This window comes from Zootoca vivipara, chromosome 6 (assembly GCF_963506605.1).
Source record: "Zootoca vivipara chromosome 6, rZooViv1.1, whole genome shotgun sequence".
NCBI lineage: Eukaryota > Metazoa > Chordata > Lepidosauria > Squamata > Lacertidae > Zootoca > Zootoca vivipara.
Genome location: NC_083281.1, coordinates 34,521,429 through 34,546,641, shown reverse-complemented (window position 1 = coordinate 34,546,641; position 25,213 = coordinate 34,521,429). Strand labels below are relative to the sequence as shown.

Here is a 25,213-nt window from a genome sequence, read left to right as displayed (position 1 = left end):
TCACCAAAGCCCCTCACAAGAAAACAATTAAAATATAATAAAAGCAAATCAAACACAGTAAGTTAAACCAAGTGCAGAATAAGAGAGTCAAAAATGTAGGCAACAGTGAAGAGGAAAACTTCAAAACAAAAGCTAAAGAAGATTTAAGAAAAATTTAACAACATACAGTATTCTAAATATTAAGCAACGAGGGAGCTGAATAGACCTCTAGGGGTGGGGATGGAGTTCTACACAACCGTGCTCCAAAGAAATTAGAACAAATGGGTGTCCTGCAACTAAATTTTGCTCAAAGTAGACCTATTAAAAGCTAAAATTCCAAGTTTCTTGGGAGGGGGGGACTGATGGTTAAAGCACTCTGGGAATCGTGGCCCTCTGAGGGGAATGCAGTTGTGCCTTGGTTCTCGAACGCCTTGGTACTCGTACGTTTTGGCTCCCGAACGCCGCAAACCCGGAAGCATGTGTTCTGGTTTGCGAACATTTTTCAGAAGCCAAACATCCAACATGGCTTCCACTTGAGTGCAGGAAGGTTCTGCAGCCAATCGGAAGCCACGCCTTGCTTTTTGAACGGTTTCAGGAGTTGAACAGACTCCCGGAATGGATTAAGTTCGAGAACCAAGGTACCACTGTATGGGTCTTCTAACAACTCTCAGCATGCTTAACAAGATGCAGCTCCCAGGATTCTTTGTGGGAAGCCAGGATTACTTAAAGTGGCATGATATTACTTTAAAAATTTATAGTGCAGATGAGGCCTGCTTTTAAAAACATTGCTTTTCTCTATACTTTAATACATTTTCATGATGTCTATTTGCCTTTTACCTTGATTTCCACAGCATTTTATTCTGGATATTTTACATTGTTTTATGCAAACTGCTTAAGCAGTGATCTCATTGTGGGAGTTTACTATAGATCCCCAAGCCAAACTGAGGACACAGATGATGCCTTCCTGGAACAGATGGCCAAGCATTCCAAAGGAAGTGAGATAGTAGTAATGGGGGATTTCAACTATCCTGATATTTGTTGGATGTCAAACTCAGCCAAGAGCATAAGGTCGAACAGATTCCTCACTGGCCTTGCAGACAACTTCATTGTCCAGAAAGTGGGAGAAGCAACAAGAGGATCAGCCATTTTAGATCTGGTCCTAACCAATAGTGATGACTTGGTTAGTGGGGTAGAAGTGGCAGGATCATTAGGTGGGAGTGACCATGCTCTTCTGGAGTTTATTATCCAGCGGAAAGGAGCAACCAAGCATACTAAGGTCCAAATTCTAGACTTTAAGAAAGCCAACTTCAGAAAACTTAGGGAAACGCTGGGTGAAATCCCATGGACAGTAATACTAAAAGGGAAGGGAGTTCATGATGGTTGGGAGTTTGTTAAAAGGGAGATATTAAAAGCACAACTTCAGGCAATACCAATGAGACGGAAACATGGAAGGTGCCTAAAGAAGCCAGGCTGGCTATCTAAAGAACTTTTGACTGAGTTAAGATTTAAAAGGGATATGTACAAAAAATGGAAAAGGGGGGAAATCTCCAGAGAGGAATTCAAACATATAGCCAGCACGTGTAGAGACAAAGTCAGAAAAGCTAAAGCACAGAATGAACTCAGGCTCGCTAGAGAGGTTAAAAGCAACAAAAAGGGCTTTTATGGGTATGTCCGTAGCAAAAGGAAAAACAAGGAAACAGTGGGGTCACTCAGAGGAGAAGATGGTGAAATGCAAACAGGGGACAGAGAAAGGGCAGAACTCCTCAATGCCTTCTTTGCCTCAGTCTTCTCCAAGAAAGAAAACAACGCCCGACCTGAAGAATATGGAGCAGATGATTCAGCAGGGGAAACACAGCCCAGAATAAGTAAGGAGGTAGTACAAGAATACTTGGCTAGTTTAGATGTATTCAAGTCTCCAGGGCCAGATGAACTACATCCAAGAGTATTAAAAGAACTGGCAGAGGTGATTTCAGAACCACTGGCAATAATCTTTGAAAATTCCTGGAGAACAGGCGAAGTTCCAGCAGACTGGAGGAGGGCAAATGTTGTCCCTATTTTCAAAAAGGGGAAAAGAGAGGACCCAAACAATTACCGCCCAGTCAGCCTGACATCAATACCAGGAAAGATTCTAGAGCAGATCATTAAGCAAACAGTCTGTGAGCACCTAGAAAGAAACTCTGTGATCACTAAAAGTCAGCATGGGTTCCTGAAAAATAAGTCATGTCAGACTAATCTGATCTCATTTTTTGACAGAATTACAAGCCTGGTAGATGAAGGGAACGCTGTGGATGTAGCCTATCTTGATTTCAGCAAGGCCTTTGACAAGGTGCCCCATGATATTCTTGTAAAGAAGCTGGTAAAATGTGGGCTAGACAATGCTACCATTCAGTGGATTTGTAACTGGCTTACTGACCGAACCCAAAGGGTGCTCATCAATGGCTCCTCCTCATCCTGGAGAGTAGTGACTAGTGGGGTGCCACAGGGTTCTGTCTTGGGCCCAGTCTTGTTCAACATCTTTATCAATGACTTGGATGATGGGCTTGAGGGCATCCTGAGCAAGTTTGCAGATGACACCAAATTGGGAGGGGTGGCTAACACCCCAGAGGACAGGATCACACTTCAGAATGACCTTAACAGATTAGACAACTGGGCCAAAGCAAACAAGATGAATTTTAACAAGGAGAAATGTAAAGTACTACACTTGGGCAAAAAAAATGAAAGGCACAAATACAGGATGGGAGACACCTGGCTTGAGAGCAGTACATGTGAAAAGGATCTAGGAGTCTTGGTAGACCACAAACTTGACATGAGTCAGCAGTGTGATGCAGCAGCTAAAAAAGCCAATGCAATTCTGGGCTGCATCAATAGGAGTATAGCATCTAGATCAAGGGAAGTAATAGTACCACTGTATTCTGCTCTGGTCAGACCTCACCTGGAGTACTGTGTCCAGTCCTGGGCACCACAGTTCAAGAAGGATACTGATAAGCTGGAACGTGTCCAGAAGAGGGCAACCAAAATGGTCAAAGGCCTAGAAACGATGCCTTATGAGGAACGGCTTAGGGAGCTGGGTATGTTTAGCCTGGAGAAGAGAAGGTTAAGGGGTGATATGATAACCATGTTCAAATATATAAAAGGATGTCATATAGAGGAGGGAGAAAGGTTGTTTTCTGCTGCTCCAGAGAAGCGGACACGGAGCAACGGATTCAAACTACAAGAAAGAAAATTCCACCTAAACATTAGGAAGAACTTCCTGACAGTAAGAGCTGTTCGGCAGTGGAATTTGCTGCCAAGGAGTGTGGTGGAGTCTCCTTCTTTGGAGGTCTTTAAGCAGAGGCTTGACAGCCATCTGTCAGGAATGCTTTGATGGTGTTTCCTGCTTGGCAGGGGGTTGGACTGGATGGCCCTTGTGGTCTCTTCCAACTCTATGATTCTATGATTCTAAGCACTTGGTTTTGCTTTTTGATCGAGTGGCTATTAAATCTTGTTTTAAAAATTCAATAAATGAAAAGAATTAACACATGAGGAGGCTGAGCTTGTGTCATGATCTGAACTCAAGCCTCCTCGCTCCCATGACTTGTCCAATTTGCATCAAAAGGATGCAGTTGTGATCTAATAACCCACATGTCAGCCGGGACACAGACTTTGTAATCAATCAAGGCTACGACAGTGGAGGTGGAAACAGCAGTGTGTGTGAACCGCTAGTCCAAGGAGGCAGCGGTTTAGAGGGACTTTAATAAAGGGAAGCTGCAGGGTTTCAGGGATGAAGCCAGCCAACTAAAAGCAACCTGCTTTTAATTAGGAGCAACGTCAGTGCTTAGCTTAGCCATCCTGCCAGTGTGAGGTCTCCATGGATGGGGGGCCCTTGACATCTAAACCAATAGATGCAAGGAGAGAGGGAGAGCAACTGAAGATCAAGGCAGCTTTGCAGGTTACCCAGAAAAGGTGTTAGCAAGGATGGACAGTTCTTGTCAATTTCAGGCTCTCATTTTTCCCAGTGTTAAGTTCTCCCCGTCTGCATCCTTTTGCCGATTAATACTTTTTTCTTGTCTTTATCGAAAACGCATCAGCATTTTAGCACACGTTTTTCCACAGCAAACATTTTTCAATGCAATTCCACCTGTATTTTGTATATATATTTTTTGCAAGAAACTCTCCCCTGATACAATGTTTAGAAGCTACCAGTATTTTAACTTGTGTGTGCTTTTTAGATTGGAACTTTCCCCCAATATATGTATATTTTTGGTGGGTTGAAGAACTGCATTGCCAAATTCAGATAGGTGCAAATGTGGAGAGGTAAATTTTGTTTCAGAAGGTGCAATGCACATACTAAAATGAGAAGTGAACAGAATTTCTGCCACCACCCAGCCTACCAGGCGCATATGAAGGACCCCTCATCTTTGCTTTGCACGCACATGTCTTCTGCAGAGTAGGAAGCAATGGTAAGATGGGAAATTCCTGTGGGCACTTCTAGACTGTTCCTAATTTGCAGGTGGAATTCAAGCATGTGCTGGCAAGTTCTGGCTGTGCAATTGAAGTGACTGGCATTCTTGTACAATTAATCTGTTCCCCCACTCCTGACTTAGAAAAGTTATAGGAAAATGCACTGGAATGTGTGGGGTAACAATTACGTAAAGGGACCCCTGACCGTTGGGTCCAGTCGCGGATGACTCTGGGGTTGTGGTGCTCATCTCGCTTTACTGGCCGAGGGAGCCGGCGTACAGCTTCCAGGTCATGTGGCCAGCATGACTAAGCTGCTTCTGGTGAACCAGAGCAGCGCACGGAAACGCCGTTTACCATCCTGCTGGAGCGATACCTATTTATCTACTTGCACTTTTAGGTGCTTTCGAACTGCTAGGGCAGGAGCAGGGACCGAGCAACCGGAGCTTACCCCGTTACGGGGATTCAAACCACCGACCTTCTGATCAGCAAGCTCTAGGCGTCCCTTTTGCTTGGGCTGGCTTAAACCTTGGCGAAATCTTCCAATGTTGCATGTTCCACTTGATTCATGCATACAAAACAAGTCCCTGACAGGGACAAGGGGTACCTGCCCATATTTCCTGAAAACACATTCCAATGGAAATGGCAAGCCCATTGAAAATGGGGTCAACTCCTCCCCCAACCCCACCAATGGGCTTCTGTTCACACTCCCCACAGTGAGGTAATCCCACTCCACCCCATGTGCTGCATTTCATGTCTTAAGTTGCTGTACCTGAGTTGCTTCCCCACACCTGCAAGCTCCCCTCCCAAACTCCTATTCAATGAAGCTGTCATCTGACCATGTGCAATGGCTGGCTCGGGTCTAAAATGTTTCAGCTTAACAGCAGGTTCTGTTTTTGAATCTGATGGAAGCTGGTTTGAGCACCAAACGGGGACATTTCTCAAGAAACTACAGGGTACATATCGTTTGTGGCTAATGTCACAGCAGTGCACCAGCACCAGAGTAAGTAGTAGTAATGCATGCACGATCCTTACTTAAGACACATCTGTTCACCCAGGCTTTTGAGATGTGAGGTGTATATTTTTAGGACCCACCTTGGTTTTGTAATTTTAAGTTGTTTTCAACTAAGACCTTGGGATGAAGGGTTGGTAATGAATAGTAATGTGTGATAATAGTAATAATGTAGAATACACCTGCAAAAGAACACCATTTTTGGAGGCACTGTTAAGTGGATGTGAACCTAACCAGTGCTTGGTTTGAAATGCCCTTTTAAACTATTCTGCTTTCAAAAACAGAAGAGACAAAAATAGGATGGTAACCTTACCTTCCCCTCAGAAATGTTATAGAAATAGAGAATTTAAATATGCTCATCATGAGAATCCGCTTTATTTTTGCAAAAAGAAAAAAGTAAACATGTTAATTTCTCTACAGTGAATTTGATCACAGCCATGCAGCCGCTGAGCTCTCATCAATTCTGAACACAAGCCCTTCTCTCCTCCCCGACAGCTGGAGGGAGGGAAAGAGGCAGCCTGAACAATGAAGCCACCACTGCTTGGAGACATACACAGAAATGCATTTATTTTTCACCATCATCGGGATTATGAAATCACAGCAGCAGAGTTCAGTATATACAAAGGAATCCAGCACCCCCTGGAGAAACAACTCACAGGACAGAGGCCCATCTGGCTAATCATTAGCAAAGGAGGGGAAAGAGGGGGAACCCCCAAGTGGTACATCAATGAAGCTTCCAGAGAAGAAAGGAAAATGAAGAGGCTGGAATGTAACCCCCTCCCCTCAAAAAAAAAAGCAACAACCCTAGAAAGCCTCGACGGGGTAGGTACCAAATAAACAATGGCACCTTTGAGAAGAACCTTGGCACCTAACCAAATCTCTGCAGACATCTAGCCGATGGGAATGCAGAATACATGCAGAGACAGTGGCATACAATGACCTCTAAACCACAGGTTTCTCACTGTCCCTACAACCAGCAAATTTCTGGAAAGAAACGGGAGGCAACAGCTGTATGCAAGCGCATACACGCACACCAAGAAGCCCTCTGTGCTGCACCCTATGAGTGAGTGACACACAGGTGTCGAAAATCCCTGCACGGAAGTGCTTCCCCTTAGAGGAAGGTTGTAACTCACACCCTTGCCCTACAGAGGTGGCGTTAAGTGGGCAGCACAGCATTAAAAAATGAGCGGCAACTAAACAGGTGCCGAAAGAGGAGGGCCAATTCATTCTGCGGGGTTGTGGCTTGCGTGATATATGGGCTTGTGGTGAGGCTGTCGCAATTTTATTTCTTCCACTAAACCCACATTCCCACCCACTGCCATGGCCATGCCAACAGTTTCAATCCCCCCCCCAGCAGTATGGTAAACAAAGGCAGGGCTGAAATTTGGGTGCACAGTGGCTTTGTCATAAGGGGCAGAGTCAGATGATCAGCAACCACTTAAAAACTCACCACAGAAGACCTGCAGTGTGTGTTGGGGGCAGGGATGGGAGAGGGCAGTTGCTTCCAATCAGTTATCGATGCCATTCCCATCCCTTAGCTGCAACAAGGAAATCCTTTGGAGTGGGATTCAAAACCCAGATTCGTAACTTCTCTGTGCCTTTAGTAGTTTAGCACATTTGACTTCCGGGGTGTGTCAGAGAAGTTCCACTGTCTTCTCAATTGGTCACCTCTCTTCACCGCTAAGCAGTCTGTTCAAGAGGGAGAGGAGAGGAGAGATGGGAGTTTCTGGCATCTTTGCTCCTCCTGCATCTATTGCCAACTTTAACATGTGGCAAAGCTTGTATAGTTGCATTATGTCAGCAAAGCACTTTTTAATTGACTCAAAAGACCAGTTGAGGCTACTGCTACTATGGAAAGGAAGTTGGCTGTGAGCACCAGGTCTGTGAGTTGCTTGGGTTTCCTGGAGCTCTTTTTTGGCAAATCACTGCCAACACACAAGAGAGCAGGGAGGGAGGGATAGTGTCTCTCTATTCAGTGGACCTGGTCTATTATTTTCCTCAGAACTAGAATCCCTGCTGGGCGTGGGAGTGTAAGCGAAGCGGCAGAGGGGCAGCGGGATGGGCCACCACACGCATTCACTTTGATCTAAGACCTTTGATCTCCAATCAGCCTAGAGCTTATTGATTGCCTTTCTACAGCTGCCGTTGTTAATGGTTGGAATGGCAAGAGTTCGACACCCAAGAGGACCTGCTCGGACGCAGGTGTTTAAGGGGAAGACAATGCGCTGCTCCTTTGCACAGTGCAAAGTACTTGGCGCTCCAGGGAGTGTGTGAAAGACTGGAAAGGGTGGAGATCAGCATGGGGAGGGGAAGGGTGGAAGGGGGTGGCATGCAGCAGAGAGTGGTGTAGCACTTTCCACCCCCCTTGGTTAAAAAAGGAAGGAAGAAGAAAGACTGCGCTTTTCATTGCTACATGGGCCATAGGCCAAAATTAAGTCCATTTAGAAGTGGGTGGCACACAATTTCCTAGTGCAGCCTTTGCCAACCTGGTGCCCTCCAGATATTTTGACTACAACTCCCATCAGCCCCGGGCACAAAACCTAACTAGGTCACCAGGTTGCTGAAGACTGCCCTGTTTCCAGGTTACGAGAGAACTTGACTCTTGGATGAATGGTTCTCTTCCCTTCAGAACAGACTTCATACTGGTAGGACTTCCAGCTTCACTGGGTTAGATCAGGCATCTCCCTGGGGCAAGTTTTGCTTCTAGAGTCTTTCAAGGCACAGTGTTGTGCAGAACTACGTTATAAACCAAAGAGTTTAACCATCAGGTGGGTAGAACACTGTTTCTATCACACACACACACATGCGCAGAAAATCTTTGGGAACTGGTTTTATGAAGCGGACCAAGATGTCTTAATAGAACTCTCAACAAGAACAGCTCAAGGTCACCCTTGGAAACGACTGCACCAAATATCATTTAAGTTGGTGGGAGCTTGGGGTGGTGGTGGTGGTAGAGAAATCAGCTGCTTTCAGAACAATGGCATTTCCAAGGAGCACCAAATTAAAAGCAAACAAAAAATGCACTTCTTGTGCAAAGGAGAAGAGGACACAACCTCCACGCTATGGTAAGAAGTCCTATCTGCAGAAGACTGAAGGCAACCCCAACTGAAGGCTGTCATTTCAGGTTGCCAATCGCCACAGGACCCAGCCATAGGAACGCTGTTACGACCAAGAATGCCACAAACCCCATTTACCAGCGCAAGCAGATTTAAAAACCAAACCCCTCCAACTCCAACCCACATCGTCCACTGCTATCTTTCCTCATAAAGTGCCACCGAGAAGCTTTCTGCGAGAGATTGGGGAAGCTTACAACCAGTCCCAGCACCTACTGCGACATGCCCAAAGTCCTCGCCACACCACCTGCAAATCCAAGTCCAGGTCGTGCATCCCTACGCAGGAACTTTGAACCAGAAGAGACCTTTGGCGAGAAGCAAGATGTGGCGGTTCCCCCTTTCCCTTGATGTTTGAAGGGAAGAATTATGAGGAAGAAAAGGGGGGTGGGGAGGGAAGAAAAGAAAGTCCACCAGGATAAAGGAAGAGTTGTTATTACACAGCACTTCTTTTCTGCGGGTTTCTGGGCCACGCAGCTTACTTCCACAGCCTTCCTGGGCTCGGAGAGCCAGAGTTTTCAAGACTTGACTTCAAAAGAGGGGGGAACGCTGGCGTCGTCCATCATCGTATGTGAAGAGTCAGGCTGACTATTAGGATAATCCCCAAAAAGAGGATAAAAGGAAGCCAGGTCTTCACAAAGCCCCCTATGCTGCAAGGGAAAGAAAGAGAGATTTAGAGAACAAGAGAGGGGAGCAAGGCGAGGAAGTGGCAGGTGGGACCATGAAGGAGATGGGGCAGAAACTGGAGAGGGTTGTTGGGAAACTGGAAGCACAGGAGGGAAAACAAGCTGTGCCAGTCATCTCGGCTTTACTTAAGCCTATTAAGGAAGGTTGTGCCATACATTTGAAGCACACAGCTTTCCCCAAAGAATCTGGGGAGCCTGTCCAGGGTTTGGCTCTGTGAAAGGTAATCTACAGTTCCCAGGATTGGGGTGGGATGGTGGGCTATTTCCAACCTGTGTACAAGGTGGTGAAAGTGTTTGTGTGCAATTTAAGCTCAGCCCTACTTAAATCTGCATAAAAACCAGGTAACTCAGGTTTTTTTCCCCCCAGCACAGGAAAGCTCAGTTTCCAAGCTGTACTTTAGAAAAGAATAGCTGGAGAAATACATTAACTGGCTGTGCTTTCCCAGGTTTTGTCCACAGCTGCCAACTTCCTGTTCATAAAGTTGGCCACTCATCGCAAGGGCTTGCTGTTGACCCCGGGACCAAACCTGCCGTTCAGAAGGGCTTGATGTTGCAAGCACCATCAGATTCCAAGAGCCGAACAGTTTTCAATTCCCAATAAACAGAACCGGTCACCAGACTGCTATATACTGGAGAAGCTTGGAGGAGATCAAGGCCCTTGATCAAAGTCTGCACCTCTGCACGCCACAGTATTCACAGCAACAGTCAAGCTTTCTACTCACCTTACATACTTTCCATATAGAAGGGAGAGGAAGCAAAGTTTGACCATATTCCAGGAAGTGCTGTTGTCATATCGCATGAGGTTTAAGGCCAGGGCTACGTGAGAGTGGCAGTTGTCACAGCAGAGGTTGTGCTGAAATGGTAAAAAGCACACTGCTGACAATACTTTTATTATTATTAAATACGTATTCATTACCCACCCTTCAGCCTAAGGTCCCAGGGCAGGCTACAGCCTTAAGAACAAAGGTAAAGGTAAAGGGACCCCTGACCATTAGGTCCAGTCGTGACCGACTCTGGGATTGCGCGCTCATCTCGCATTATTGGCCGAGGGAGCCAGCGTATAGCTTCCAGGTCATGTGGCCAGCATGACAAAGCCGCTTCTGGCAAACCAGAGCAGCACATGGAAACGCCGTTTACCTTCCCGCCTATTTATCTACTTGCATTTTGACGTGCTTTTGAACTGCTAGGTTGGCAGGAGCTGGGACCAAGCAACGGGAGCTCACCCCGTCACAGGGATTCGAACCGCCGACCTTCTGATCAGCAAGCCCTAGGCTCAGTGGTTTAACCCACAGCGCCACCTGGTCCCTAAGAACAAAGTTAGAAACAATCTAAAACAACTAGCTGGGGCTTATGGGAGTTGGACTGTGACAACATCTGAGAAGACCACAGGTTGCCGGTCCATGATGCAGGGTTTTCACAGTTAGAAGGGCTCATCTAAAACAACTCCTTGTTTATCTTCAGTAGCTAGCAAGCAAGCTTGTGTTTCCAAAAGGTTTCTTGATCAGCAGCAAGAGCCTTACGCTGCCCTCAGCCCCTAACCAATTTTGGGTGCATGGGACCTCTCCAATTTGAGTACTGAAGTCACCTCACCATACGGTGCTTGTACTCCTCAGAGGCATCGTGCACCGCAGTATCCCAAGCATTAGCGCCACTGGAATACACTTTGCTGGGATCCAGCTTCCAGTATCTGGGGAAAGGGCAGGGGGAGGGGGAGAGAAGAAAAGAGAACTAAAGATGCCAGTTCACATGTTTGTTTTCAACAACCTGCTCCCTCCCCACACACAACATCCTCCTTTCTAATAAATTCTGTTGCTAGTAGGATTTTCAAATGACATCTCTGCAAATTTGGATCCAGAGACTCTGAAAGCAAAGATGTGTGTATGTGTGCTTGTGCTGTGTGTGCATTCATCAGCCATTACTTGTGCTTAGGTAATGGAAGTGCAGAAATTATAACTGGGTGCAGCATTTAACATCCTGAGAAACCCTCTCCCTACTTAAAGTTGTTTCCAGCCCTTGCTGCTGCACACATAATATAAAAAGTGCGTGGGTGGAATTTAAGAAGCCGGAAATAAGATGGTTTCCAAAGAGGATTCCCAGTGTATTGGGGATCTGCATCTTCCAGCCCTTCCTGCTCCTTATGCTTGGATCTGGGCAAAAAGGGATGTGTGTAGCTTTGAAGAGGTCTGATAGCTGTCTTCCCCATAAGGAATACAGATTTGGAATCTCCCAAAAGAATTCTGTTCATTCAGAAGTTTCAGCAGCTTTTTGTCTTAGTCTGTGGGCACCAATAAATTACATTCTGTGCATTCTCAAAGCAGCAGAAATATTATTATTACACTGGAACCTGAGATGGCTGCAGGTTTGCTGCTTAAGGAGAGATTTCATGTTATGTTCCTCATTGAGAAGCACAGGTCCCAGTTCTCTGCTGCAATCTGAATTTTTAGTCTGCCTTAATAGCTAAAATATGGCATGCATTGCTCAGCTTTTCTGTGGATACAGTTTATTTGCAAGTAAATGCATCAGGAGAGGGTGGAGAGAAAACAGCACTTACTTTACAGGCTTCCCAAAAGCCATGTTGTCTTCCTAGAGAGAGTAGGAGGGAAAATAATAAGCACACTTCATTTCCTGAGCAGCATAGAATAAAGAAATTCATATCACTAAATACATAATCCTGGGTACTGAGGAATTACAACAGAAATCTTCCCTACAAGGGCCCCTCCCCTTGTTGAACATTGACTTGAAAAACACACACCATTCTGTTCCAGTCAATTGAGTAGATGTTTGGATGTGTTTGGTGCCAAAAGAGTTACTCTAGTTTGAAAGATTGCTGACACATATGTCAAAAGAATGAGCTACTCTGCCTCTCTCTCTCCCACCACCAGCCCCCCTTCATATTTTTCCCCCTAAATTTGCTGGGACACTCGGAACAGGATTGTCTTCTTCAATGTTTATTCTCTAGAGCAGCGTTTCTCAACCACTGTTCCGCGGCACACTAGTGTGCCGCGAGACGCTGGCTGGTGTGCCGCGACGTGCGGTGACGAGAAGGGCGATTTGCATTGTCACGTGACTGGCGGCCGCCAATAGGCAGCGCTGACCCGCCGGAAAGCAATATTTCTCCTCCTCTTTCCCAAAGCTCAGTGCAAACGAGCCTGGCGGCCGCCAATACACACCACTGACCCACCGGAAAGCAATATTTGGCAAGTGTTTCTTACAGTCATAATTATAATATAGGGCGGCACAGAGTTAAATTTTTTAACTTTTTTAATGGTGGTGTGCCTCGTGATTTTTTTCACGGAACAAGTGTGCTGTGGCCCAAAAAAGGTTGAGAAACACTGCTCTAGAGAGAGAGAGAGCACGAGAGAGAGCGCATCTGTCTGCTTCAGAACATTCTGAAACTAGTAACGAAACATGAAGTTTCAGAGCTCTTTGGAGCTACTGGAAGGAAAAGGAAGCTAACCTTGCAAATCTATACACACGTATCTGAGAGTAAGTCCCACTGAACTCAGCAGAACTTGCTTCTGAGTATATATACTTCTCTAAGTATATGATTGCACTGTTATAGCCTCCAGGTTTTGTGTACAAGAGGAAGGAGCAACCGATGGTGGAGAGCCCAGTCTTATTCTTTACATGACCACCTGGATGAATCTCAACTCAGTCTTGTTATTTAACCACTTGCCAGGTTATCATAGGCTACTAGGAATTCCCCTTCCCACGTGCCCTCAGAATCAGCTCTGGAGGGTCCTCCAACCCCCTGGAGCAGATTTTGAGGGTGTGCAGGGGTGTGGCTGCTGAGAAGAGGGAGGGGGAAGTACTGCTGTGATAGTGGAACAGCAGCACTAGCCACGACTCAATGGTTGCCAACAAAGCCATAGGAACAAGCTTCTACTTACCGATACATAGTACGGCCCTGCAAAGTCCCGGATGACTCCAGTTGAGGTACAAATGCCCATGTGACCAATAATGGGGAACAGCCATCTACCAAAAGAAGAAAAGAAGGTATCAGGGGGCCTAGTTTTTTTGTCCTTGAAGTTGCTAAAAAGATCCTGCAGTGGCTGCCCAAGGCCATGGCCTGACAGGGCTGAATAGGGTGAGAGACAATGGCAATTCTGACAGTCCATCAAAGCCAGCAGGACCTAACCTGTAAGAGTCAAGGAAGATTTTCTTCTGTTGTCCTTCAGGCTTTCAAAATAATTTCTGAGTTATGTAAATACCTACAATACTGAACAAATATAATTTCTGTACTGTACACCTAAACCATGTTTGCGTTTTTAAACCCCAGGGTGCATTAGGTCTAGGCACCAAAGCCTGCCACATTAAGGCCCAAAGAAACACAACATGGGAGATCAAGAGCTGGGATAAAACTCAAAGGTTATTGAGACCAACTTCCATCTTAATGCAAGAAATAAACTATTAGTTACCTGTGATAAGATCCCAAAGCTTTTCTTTAAACACTATTCAAAGCGGCAGTGTGAAGCACTGATTTTAATCAGTGCACTGGCTCCAAGGGCAGGTGTTTAATTCTCTCCCCATAGCCACTTCCACAATCTAAACCGACATCAACACCCTGCTCCTATTTGCTCCACAGAAGGGGTAAAACAGATTATACTATATTTCCCCATACAAGAGTAGCAGCAATTTGATGGGTGTGAGCATCTGACATTTAGGTCAAGAAAATGAGATCAGCAGAGAGAAAATGTTGAATATCTCTTTCTCCAGCACTACAAGTTCCATTCAAAGATCTGACTACAGAACTCCTACATAAGGGGTAGAGAATCTTTCTCAGTCCAAGGTCCACACCCTCTGGCAGGCAGCTTATACACTAAGGAGGCTGGGGCCAGAGGCAACAAAATGTGTGGAGCAACAAATGTGACTCTTACCTTTATACAGCAAACTACATTCAAGCTACGCAAAAGTCAGAGGTGTCTTTGCTGTGATTAACAAGAAGGGTTTTAAAAATTTATGTTGCAAAATGTTTCAGCTTCATCAGCTATTCTGATAAAGATGAAATGTTGCTGTTTTTAAGGTGGCAGTTATAGAGCTTTGAGGATGGAATGCTCAGATGGGTTAAGGAATATTTATTATTTTAGTGATTAGCGGAATCCTAAAAATCCAGAGCTATCTATCCATCTCTGTACAGTACACACATATTTCTTTTATGTCTTTCGGTTGTTCCGAACTTACTGTTGATCCGAAGTGCACCAAGGTGAACCCCCCATGTACTATTTTTTGTAAGCAGGAAAGGAAAAAAAGATTCTGTCCACAATGGAGAAACAAAATTACTAGAACAAACCTGGGGGTGGGGAATGGGCCCAAGCAACAGTACCAGCTGTGTAGACAAATGATAATAATAAAAAGCACACCACATTCTAAACTTTTGTTTTAAATTACTTCACAAGGGGGAGCATTTCAAAAATGAACAAATTCCAATATTCTACTTAACTACTTGATACAGCACCATTTTCTGATAAGCACAGTCTTATATATGATCCATATATGATCCAACAATCCAACTTCTGAAGAAAAGTGTTTAGGAAAATGCAGAGAGGGAAATCTTTTGTCTCTGCTGCACCTGTTTCCCCCCTCTTCTCCCCTACCATCTCGTCCTGTTAGAATTGGAGCTACCGTATTGCTTCAATAATTCCTGGTCCTATCTTCGTGTCTTTTACACATTTAATCTTAAATCATTATTTCGACCTTCCGTTTTATTTTGTGAGCGGCCCAGAGAACTTTTTTCGTTAATGGGAAATCCGTAAAACAACAATACTTCGAGCCCCGCTTCCTTCCAAAAGAACAGCCCGTATCTTACCGTCACAACAGCCCTGTGAGGTAGGCGAGACCCAGAGCAAGTGTTGCAGGACTGCCCGTGTCGTCCCCCAGCCCCCCCAAAAAAACCATTTCGCCTTCCTAACAGCCTTGCGGAACAGGCTAGGCTGAGCGTGGGCAAGGAGGGAGGTCTCCGACGCGGCGTCCTGAGAAGGGGGCGGATACTCACGTGAGCACGGGAATGGGCGTCCACACCACGCAATAAGGGAAGCGGCAGCGCTCCGGATCCAGCCCTGCTCCCCCGGCACCGCCGCCGACCCCCACGCTGACGCCGCCGTGAAACTGCTTCATCTTCCCCACCGCAACCTCCTCTTCCTCCATCACCAGGAGGGGGAGGTTCCGGGCCGGGCGCCGGGTGACGTCACTTCCTGGATGCGGGAGAGCCGCTTCCGGGACGGCGAGGCGAAGTCCGGCCAGCCTATCACGTCGCCGCATCGGCGTTGTACCTGGAACTGCCTTCTGTCGAGGGTTCTAATGAGCTCGCCTGGTGACGCCACTGAGGTCTGCCCCGTCACTCAGCCGCACGTTCCCTCCGCCTCACTTTCCTGGCAGGGATGAGGGGGGGGAGGGCTGGGCTCCTACATCTTTTATTAAACACTGATGATTTTACTAAGTTTCAGTTTATCTTGAGAAGTCCGTTCACCTCAACAGTTTTCCGGCGCAGGGGGGAGGTACGTTGTCTGCCCCCCACCCCTCGTCACAGCCTGCCCGTCATCTGTGTTGTTTAGTCGTGTCCGACTCTTCGTGACCCCATGGACCAGAGCATGCCAGGCACTCCTGTTTTCCACTGCCTCCCGCAGTTTGGTCAGACTCATGTTGGTAGCTTCGAGAACACTGTCCAACCATCTTGTCCTCTGTCGTCCCCTTCTCCTAGTGCCCTCAATCTTTCCCAACATCAGGGTCTTTTCCAAGGATTCTTCTCTTCTCATGAGGTGGCCAAAGTATTGGAGCCTCAGCTTCACGATCTGTCCTTCGAGTGAGCTCTCAGGGCTGATTTCCTTCAGAATGGATAGGTTTGGTCTTCTTGCAGTCCATGGGACTCTCAAGAGTCTCCTCCAGCACCATAATTCAAAAGCATCAATTCTTCGGCGATCAGCCTTCTTTATGGTCCAGCTCTCACTTCCATCATCACTACTAGGAAAACCATAGCTTTTAACTAAACGGAGTACGGACCTTTGTCGGCAAGGTGATGCATCTGCTTTTTAAGATGCTGTCTAGGTACTGGGGATAGCCCCGGCCAATCTGTGGCCAGGGTGGGTGTGACCTAGGCTCGGGCCATTTAATTTTGGCGTCGCCCTCTCACTCTTCCTTGCCTTTTCGAATCAGTACCGAGCTTTGCCTGTGCCTGCGGTTTTCTTTCGGTCGTTTTCCTTCCCTGCTCTATAAGCCTTTTGTTCTTAACTTCGTTGCCTTCCCCAGCTGAGCTTAGCAGCAGGGCTGCCTGCCTGCAGTCAGCTGTGAGGCGAGCGACTCACAGCTGGGGAGCAGCGCGTTTTTTCCTTGGGCTACTGAAGCAGCGTCCACCGCCCTTCTCCTCTGCCTTTGGTTTCCCGCTCGCTAATGCAGCATCCCAGTTCAGAGCCAAGGAGCAAAAAACAAAGTGAGTTGCACCTCTGTCTCTTCCAGGAATGTCTGGCTAGCCTCATGAACGTCATCCTCCGGACAGAGGAATATCCACCCATCACATGGTGTTCATGTGCACAGCTCCTCATTGCGTTCCTGGGGCTGATATCCACTTCCATGAAGGAGAAGACCTTCCTCACATGAGTAGTGAGTCCCAAATGGGTGTTTCTCGGCCGGCTTGGTTTTCTGCTCCAGCTTTCTTCAAGGGAGGCCCTCCTTCAGAGGACTACCAGGGAGCAAGGATGGGGAAGGAATGCGATTCTGTTTGCATTGAAAAGCTAATCACACTTTCTGAAACTATCTGTTAACCAAGAAACAGCCATCCTTTGACATCTGCACTACTCTGAATTTTTCAGTTCAGCCTTCTAGTCAAGGAAAGTGTAAATATAAGTGTGTGGGAATAAGAGTTGTGGGCCTTCCATTTCTGAAATGCCCTCCCCAGAGAGGCTCACTTGTGCCAACATGATGATCTTGTTCTCCCAACCTTTAATTTTACTTGTACAGGTGAAACTCATAAAATTAGAATATCATCAAAAAGTGCATTTATTTCAGTAATGCAACTTATTATTATTATTATTATTATTATTATTATTATTATTATTATTACAAATGCTTTCTTTTGGAAATTCCACAGTAATAAAACGAATAGTTACAATAATACAAAAATAAACATTGCTATTACATTTCATTAATTACATTTCATTTATAATTGACCCGCCTAATGACGAATAATTACAATTACAACAAATAAAGGCTTGACATATCTTGCTTTGCATGTCATGCATCTATCTAATATATATTGGTTTCACCTTTTAAGTTGCATTACTGAAATAAATGCACTTTTCGATGATATTCTAATTTTCTGAGTTTCACCTGTAGCATGGGCACATCCATCCACTGCTTCAGATTATTGCAAAGGGGAAACCCTCTGCTGATTTAATCCCAGCTGAAATCAATTGAAATAATTTTATGTTCTCTTTTATGTGTTTTCTATCCCTGGCTTGTTGTACTGCATATTTTAAATAAGGATGGTTAAATGCATTGATGGACCTGTTTTACTGTGGATTTTAATCATTTGTGGATTTGATAAATATTTTTATAGTTCTGAACAGTTTAGAAGCCATTTTGGCATGTGAGCAATATACAAATTAATAAATGATAACAAGAACCCTGAATTAACAACGGTAGGGTGATCCTCTGCTGCTCAGTGACTCTGTTGTTGTTTGCTGTTTTACGAAAAAGGGGTCCTGGTCCCCACCGTCTGTGCCATTGACCCTCCTGCTAACTCTGCCCTTGCCTTGGTTACAGAGGGGCCCAACACCTTTGATCAAGGATTGTGTGCCCTGGTGAGGTAAGAGGAAGAGCACAGTGATCTTCAAACATTATGGCAAACATGCAGAACTGCTAAAGAGACCCAGAGAGAAAGCCGTCTTTTGGGACACCTGGCTCACAACAAGGCCAACTTTATCTTGGTAGTAGATTTGCTGTCCTACTGTTCCTGTAAGTAAGGTGAAAATGCTTCTGCTGAGAAGGGTGTTAAGTGAAGAGAGATTAATATTTGAAGTCATCTGAAAGGGGCTTCACTGGCCTCAAACATTCCCCTTAGTTTGGGGTGGGTGGGGTTTAGCAAATGTTGTACAGTTGAAGTGAAAAGGGACAAGAATGGTCTCTCCTCCAAAATGGAAACCACCACTACTTGTGGGCACTGCACTTGCGATGTTATTATTACAATGTTATTTATGATTTAATGCTCTTTGCTTTAAAAAACTGAATTGAATTAAAACTCACCCAGTGTTTCACTGCAGAAGGAATGGCACATATGGGAAAAAGCAAACCCAGACAACAAATGGTCAAATAGTATTTCTTTGACCGGCTAGCTGGCAAGGAAACAGTTCAGGGCTAGGAGGTGCCTGGAGGAGCTGGTCCTGGAGCAGAGCTGATGGAATGAGCCCTGCTTCCTATCTCTCCCATTCAGGCAGCTTGATGGAATTACCAGGGAACAAGTTCCATTGAACTCAGTGCAATAAGTTTTGGGCAGACATGCAGAATACTGCACAGTTAAGTAGCTATTCAGTGTTAAAAATTCAGCTTGTGGCCTTCCCTTTGCATACTACCCAGCTCCCCAAACTCAACACTTTGAAAATTTAGCACAATTCCACTTTGTTTGACGCTCCAGGCACCCTCAGCTGCCCAGGATGCGCTCCAGGGATCCAGGATGCGCTTCTAGAGGAGGTCTAACACTGTACCATCTTTCGTATTGATCTAATTTTGGAAGATGCAGATCTCCTGTTCCTTTGAACTTTCTAAATTACCGTATCTAACTTTTTATAGTGACAGTCTCTTGAAACAGTTCAAGGCTGCCCTCTAGTGAGTAAAATTTTTATAGAGTGGACATGTTTTGGCCTGATTTTTTGAAAGAACCCTGCACACCAGGGATGGGGAACCCTTTTCCGCCCGAGGGCAGCCTTCCAGGAGCCATGTGACAATGGCAGGTGGAGTGGGCAGGATGCAGTTATTTTGTATGGCACATGACATTCATAACACAAAACCAGGGGTTTCTGTACATATAAACTCACCCAGTGCTTTTTTCTGGGGGGGGGACACAGGGGTACGCATACCCCTAAACATTTTGTGAATCTAAATTTGGCCTCATTGATGGGCAGTATTTCAATAGGAGTAGGAAAATGAGAGTACCCCTAAACATTTTTTAAGGAAAAAAGCACTGAACTCACCTATATCTCCCTTTAAAAATAATAATTCTAAGACTGTTCAGGACAAGCAATTGCAGAGGAAATGAATGCATTGCACTGAGTAGATTTGATACAATAATCTCCACCTGTAAGACATGGGGGGCAGTATGTAGCTGCACTTTTTAGAATATAGTTTTTACCTCTCCAGGGGGGGGGGTAGAGATAGCAAACCTCTCATTTGTTGGAAATTTAAAAACCTCTCCGTGGAGGTTTTTAAGCAGAGGTTGGGTGGCCATCTGTCATGGATGCTTTAGCTGAGATTCCTGCATTGCAGGGGGTTGGTCTAGATGACCCTTGGGGTGCCTTCCAACTCTACAATTCTATGATACTGTGACACTCTCTGTATCTGGGAAGTGACTGCACAAGAGCTGCGAGGTAACCAGTCGGCAATGCAACTGAGAGGGAGAAGAGAAGAGCAAGCTTTTTCTTTTCTAAAAAAAATTTATTCCATAAAATCTTATTGAAAGGAAGACAGCTATACAATGCAATCATCTGCTCTACAGAAATATATTTTACACACTTTGAAAAAGCAGTTCTGGCATAGAGCGCTTCAGCACTCCCCTGATGTCTACAATAGCTTCTCTCCTTGCACTCTTCCTGAAGAAATGCTATTCAAGTAGCAGTAGGAATCCTGTGGGCTCTCCCAGGTGCTGGTCTCCAACTCCCATAATCCCTGGCGTTTGGTCATGCTGACTGGGACCAACAAGAGTCCAACAAATCTGGAAGACCACAGATTGCCCATCCTCTGCCTTAAAGGCAACAAAGCCAAACTCCACCCCCCTCACCCCATGCAAAATATTCTCACCAAGTCAGTGCTCAAGAAAACAAAAGGATTTGGTGTGTGGTTTTTTTTGGGGGGGGGGGGAAGAGAGAACAAAAAGGGTCAGCTAAGGGGTAGAATGAAACCCTTGAGGTACAAAAACAGAGTTTGAGATCTTTGTATCCCTGGTCTGCCCAGAAAGATGACTAGGACATATTGGAATGGGATTCTTGATGCTTCAACACAGGGGTGGAGAACTCCCACCAGCATGGCCAATGGCCATATATCATGGCAGTTGTAGCCCAAGATTACCTGGAGGCACCCACATACCCGTCTACTGCTGCCTTTAACAGTTGTATAGCAAAGAGTGTTCCAGGCTTTTGCCCTTTGCTCATGAAAAGGTATTCTGTTGGATTCAGACAAAGTGAGTGGTGCAGCCCCCACTGAAATCAATGGTATTTTAAGTCCTGACAATCTTATTCCTATGGATTTCAGTGGGTTCTAAATTCATTTAATCTGGATCCAACCCAGTGCCTCCTGACACTCCTTGTCTTATGTGATTGTTGCAAGATATAGCAGCCCTTCTTCTTCTATTGCATCTTACCCACCAGAAGGTTTGGCAACTGGGTAGGCTTCAGCAGTTATGTAACAGCCTCTTCTCAAGGCGAGGAAGCATAGAATGGCACAGGACACAGCCTTGAGCCGCCTGTGTGCTGCCTACCCACTGGTAGGGCATCAGGTTCTGCAAAGGTAGCTTGTGCAACCAAAGCAGTTGTCAAACACGGAACCATCTACATCTGTCTTCCCCAGACGGAGGCTTGTCAAATGATGTTGAACTACAACTCCCAGCAGCCTCAGCTGGCGTGGTCAGTGGTTGTGGGCCAAAAACATCTGGAAGGCCTGAAGCTGGGGGAAGCTGACCTACATTAACACACACCCAAATGCTTCCCAGCCTCTCACACGAAAGGGTGGCCAACCCTGCAACCCAGCAGTGGCTTGCAAAATCATTCAGAAACATTCCGCGAGAGATCAAGGGATCCCGTATTTGCTAACGTTTATAAATACGAAAGGTCGAATTCAAGCCCTTCTCAAGCATGTGACATTTGGAACTTCCAATACATTTTGCTACTTGACTAAGAAAAGGCAAGTTCCACTCTAATTTCAGAAAGTTTTTAAAAAGAAAAGTAGTCATGATTTTTTTAAAAAAAAATATATATACAATATATTTCATGCCACCTGCTTCCTGAAGGCAACTTGTTTTAGGCTTTGCAGTTCCTGTTATATAGGACTAAATATGCACCAGAAAAAAAGAGGTCTCAACGTTACAAGTTTTTTGTTGTCCATCTTAAAAAAATTGTCTAAAAACTGTCCCTCTCTCTCAAAATGCAGCACATGCCAATTAAGAACTATAATTTTTTTCTGCAGGATGATTTAAAATTGGTCAGTAGTGATTCTGCATATTAAGCACATCCAAAAGACATAAGCAACAAAACAAAAATCTCCCATAATGTGTCAGTTTCCTGCTAGGTCAGTATTTTAAAGTTTCCTTTGTACAGAGCACATGCACGCACAAGCACTCTCTCTCTCAATCTCTCCCACACGCACAGGCACACACTCTTGCTTCCTGTTCACTACCTACAAAGGCTGCTCCAATATTATCTCTTCCTTTGAAAAAGCCTATAAAACAGATCAGAACATATTATTTACAGCAGAACAGGAAGAAGGGGGGCATTATCCATTCAAATGCTGGAGCTGTCCACGTCTAACGTGAGTCAGGGCACCCAGCTACAAGCAGGGGGTATTGCTGATTCATCTGAGGTATAGTGTTTCTCCCCCCGCCGTTGTGATTTGATGGCACTTGACAGAAACTCCTTCCAATGAAATGCGACTTTTGGACAAGGCTCTCCCCACCCCTCTCGTTTCCCTGAAGGAGGTCATTTCCTGGATACGATCTGAAGGCAAATCTTGACAAGCTTCAAAGGTTCCTCTTCAGCTCAGGAGAAGGCAACCAGCAAATGCCACTAGTCATCAGCAACCTTCTCTGGCACATCTATCAGTGTTGGGGGGTGAGTTTTCTAAAAGTTTCATGGCCGATGAAACCTGCAAGAGAGATCAGGAGAATCACATTGTGCTTGTGAGAATGGCAATGGGCTTGGACGCCTTTCCTGCCCGCCCCCTTTGGGTCTTGTATGCCGCATCCAGGTCATGCCCTCAGCACATGAGAACCACACCTGTCAAGCTCTCACTGCTAGATGGTGCTGGCCAACCATCAAATACTATCAGCAAATGTCTGCCTGTGTTAATGCTTCCCACCCAGAGCATACCCCCTGCCTTCTTGGCTTCAGCCTGCCGCACAACGTGCACCAAACATGGGTTTAGCAGGGCCATGTCCAAAGCTCACTAAAGATGGGGAATCCATGGGGGCAAGTTTCTGCCCTCTCCCCACCTCCAGACATCACACACTAGAGAGGCGATGAGATGCTGGTGCAAACCTGACCATGGCAAGGAAGACTAGTGGAAATGCCTGGAGCCGCTACAGTCCTACAAAAGAAGCATGGGAAGGAAAGTGGGCGCCTCCCTCTTACATACCGTGTGAACTGCTTGCTCTCTTCGTGGACTTCCATTTCAGAGCTCTTGAACTCGTTCAGCTCCTTCCGGATGGCAGCCTAAATGGGGAAAAGTGGGGAGAAGTAGCCCTGTCAGTTCAGATCTGAGCACTTCCAGCCCAGACAGGTCCTACCCAATCATCAGGGTGTCCCAGCTTTGTATGTCTGCCTTATGTCTATTTCATCCTATCAGAAGCAACCCACCTTAGCCATTGTGCTGCACTTCCTCTTTGGATGTTCTGACCAGTAGCCAGGATCAAAGCACGAAAGGAAATAATCTCTCAGGAGACCAGAAGGGAGAGGGGAGGTGGGCTGGGGAGGTGGGGAAACAGCTGGCAGGAAACACTGGGTTTCTGGCAGCTTCATTACTTATGGGGGTTTCTGTATGGTTTATTTACTTACTCATTATTTTGGTTATGTAAGAATGCTTCCCCTGCTTTTCTAATGCATAAGCATCACTTAAGGCGGCTTCCAACAAACAGAACATTTCATATCACACTCCAATATCAAGACAAAACACCCTGCGATTATAGTGTATAACACAGACAAGGAAGTACAGATAGAATAATCACTTCCAACAGAACATTGTTTCCCAGTTTTCATGCAGCCCCCGAGAAGGCACTCACTCTTGCCCAGCAAACAAGCCCCCCCTATCAAAGAGCCTCTTCAACAGATGCAGACACATGGACCTATAAAATAGGTGGTGCTTCTTTGTGTAGGTGTATCAGACTGTTATATATTTATATCTATCAGACTATTATCAGTACTTTTGTGGTCATCATGGCATTTGGTTCCCCCTTTGCAATATAGCACAGGAAACCTCATTATGCAGGGGGCGGGTGAACGGATGGTGCTGCAAGAGGCATGAAACACAGCCAGAAATGGAGGCAGCAAGGAGGATGTTCCTCACTGCCCAGAGGATGAGGAACAGAACAAACCCCTTGAAAGTTTGCACATAGGCAAGGCTCAACTTATATGATGATGAAGAACATGGTGGTGAAATATAGCACTCTCCCCATGTGTATGGCAGAGCACAAGAGAGCAGGAGGTTCCTTGAGAAGTTAAAAAGCTAGTATCTTACATAGGTGAGCAAACAGAGAACTGCAAACAGACACAGGCAGGGGTGGGACATGTATTTACTTCAGATGCACATACCTGAACCAAAGAAGAGCCTGCTGACCTGGCCAAAGGCTCATCTAATTCAACATCCTGCTTTCATAGTGGCCGACCAGATGCCTATGGGAAGCCAGTAAGCAGGATCTGAACTCAACTGTACTCTCCCCTCTTGCGGTTTCCCGCATCTGGCATTCAGAAGCCTACTGCCGCTGACTGTGGAGCTTTGATGGGAAGTAGGAATGAGGGACCTGTGTCTCTCCAGATGTTCTTGGACTATAATTTCCATCACCCCTGATCACTAGCCACATTGTCTTGGTCTGAAGGGGGCTGGAGTGCAACAACATCTGGAGGTCCAAAGGTTCAGCAGAACAGGAAGGCAGAGCAGAAGGCACACAGCCACAAAACACACACTGTGGTTTCATTACTGCAGGGACGACAGACATTGCAGAAAAGGTGGGTCTTGAAGGAAATGGCAGGTGATGTCATACAAGTATTCTGAAAGGCAGCCCCAGTCTGTAAGGTGCAGATGAATCCGTTTGAGAAGACAGGAGGCCTTGGACATCTGAGGGTGGCAGAGATGCATTGGGACAGGGGTGTGGAGAGACAGGCTGGGCAGAGAGAGCATTTGCCTTTCTCACCTTGTCAGCAGGGGTTAATTTGGTCCATGGCTTGTCTGCTCGCCTGTCGTAGTCCTGGGCATCTGTTACCTCCACATATTCATTAAACCTCAGGATCTTCCTTGCCTGCAGTTCAGCCACAGTAGGCCTTTGACTAAGCTAAAAGGCAGAGAGAGAGAGAGAGAGAGAGAGAGAGAGAGAGAGAGAGAGAGAGAGAGAGAGAGAGAGAGAAATTGTGACTTGCAAGTGAAATCAGGTGGTCTGCTTCACAAGGCTAAAGTGGATCCTGGCACAAGCGTTGCACTAATCCAGTATCACAAGTCTTAGCGTGGCAGCACTGCATATCCAGGTAGTTGCTCCAGTCCAGTGACTTGTGGGTTGCCTTGGTGCATCTGTCCTGTGCAAAGCCTCCCAATAATCAGATATGGAAAGAGGAAGTGGGGTGTATGGACAGGGTGGGTGAGTGGTTTTGTGAAAACTCATTTAAGTCAACAAAACCAAAGATGCCTCTTGCTTTGCAAAATAAGGATTAACCCAAAACAAAACCATGAGGAGCAAATGTCACCTCCCAGGCATAATCCTGGTGTGCTGACTGGCTTCCACTAGTGCAGCTGGTACAGAAGGAAATGTGAACAAAGTCATTTGTTAGGGCAACTCAGTATGGTTGGGGTTTTTCCCCTATCTTTTTTTTAAA

General features: G+C 45.8%; 2 protein-coding genes across 8 annotated transcripts in view; both read right to left on the bottom strand.

The window, feature by feature from the left end:
* Positions 1-5,779: 5,779 nt before the first annotated feature.
* TMEM222 (transmembrane protein 222) lies at positions 5,780-15,518 on the bottom strand. The gene is made up of 6 exons (XM_035120239.2): positions 15,217-15,518; positions 13,115-13,199; positions 11,776-11,807; positions 10,815-10,911; positions 9,947-10,077; positions 5,780-9,188 (listed from the first exon to the last, which is right to left on the bottom strand). The coding sequence occupies exons 1-6, from the start codon at positions 15,480-15,482 to the stop codon at positions 9,101-9,103; spliced, it is 699 nt and encodes a 232-aa protein (XP_034976130.2). The 5' UTR covers positions 15,483-15,518; the 3' UTR covers positions 5,780-9,100.
* Positions 15,519-21,385: 5,867 nt separating this feature from the next.
* PHACTR4 (phosphatase and actin regulator 4) overlaps positions 21,386-25,213 on the bottom strand; it is an 85,368-nt gene continuing 81,540 nt past the window's right edge. For all 7 annotated transcript variants that reach the window (XM_035116955.2, XM_060275774.1, XM_060275773.1 and 4 more), the window contains 3 exons: positions 24,541-24,678; positions 22,770-22,846; positions 21,386-22,280 (listed from right to left, as the gene is read on the bottom strand). In XM_035116955.2, the coding sequence (XP_034972846.2) occupies positions 22,265-22,280; positions 22,770-22,846; positions 24,541-24,678 (231 nt within the window). In that variant the 3' untranslated portion in view covers positions 21,386-22,264. The remainder of the gene's footprint in view (positions 22,281-22,769; positions 22,847-24,540; positions 24,679-25,213) is intronic.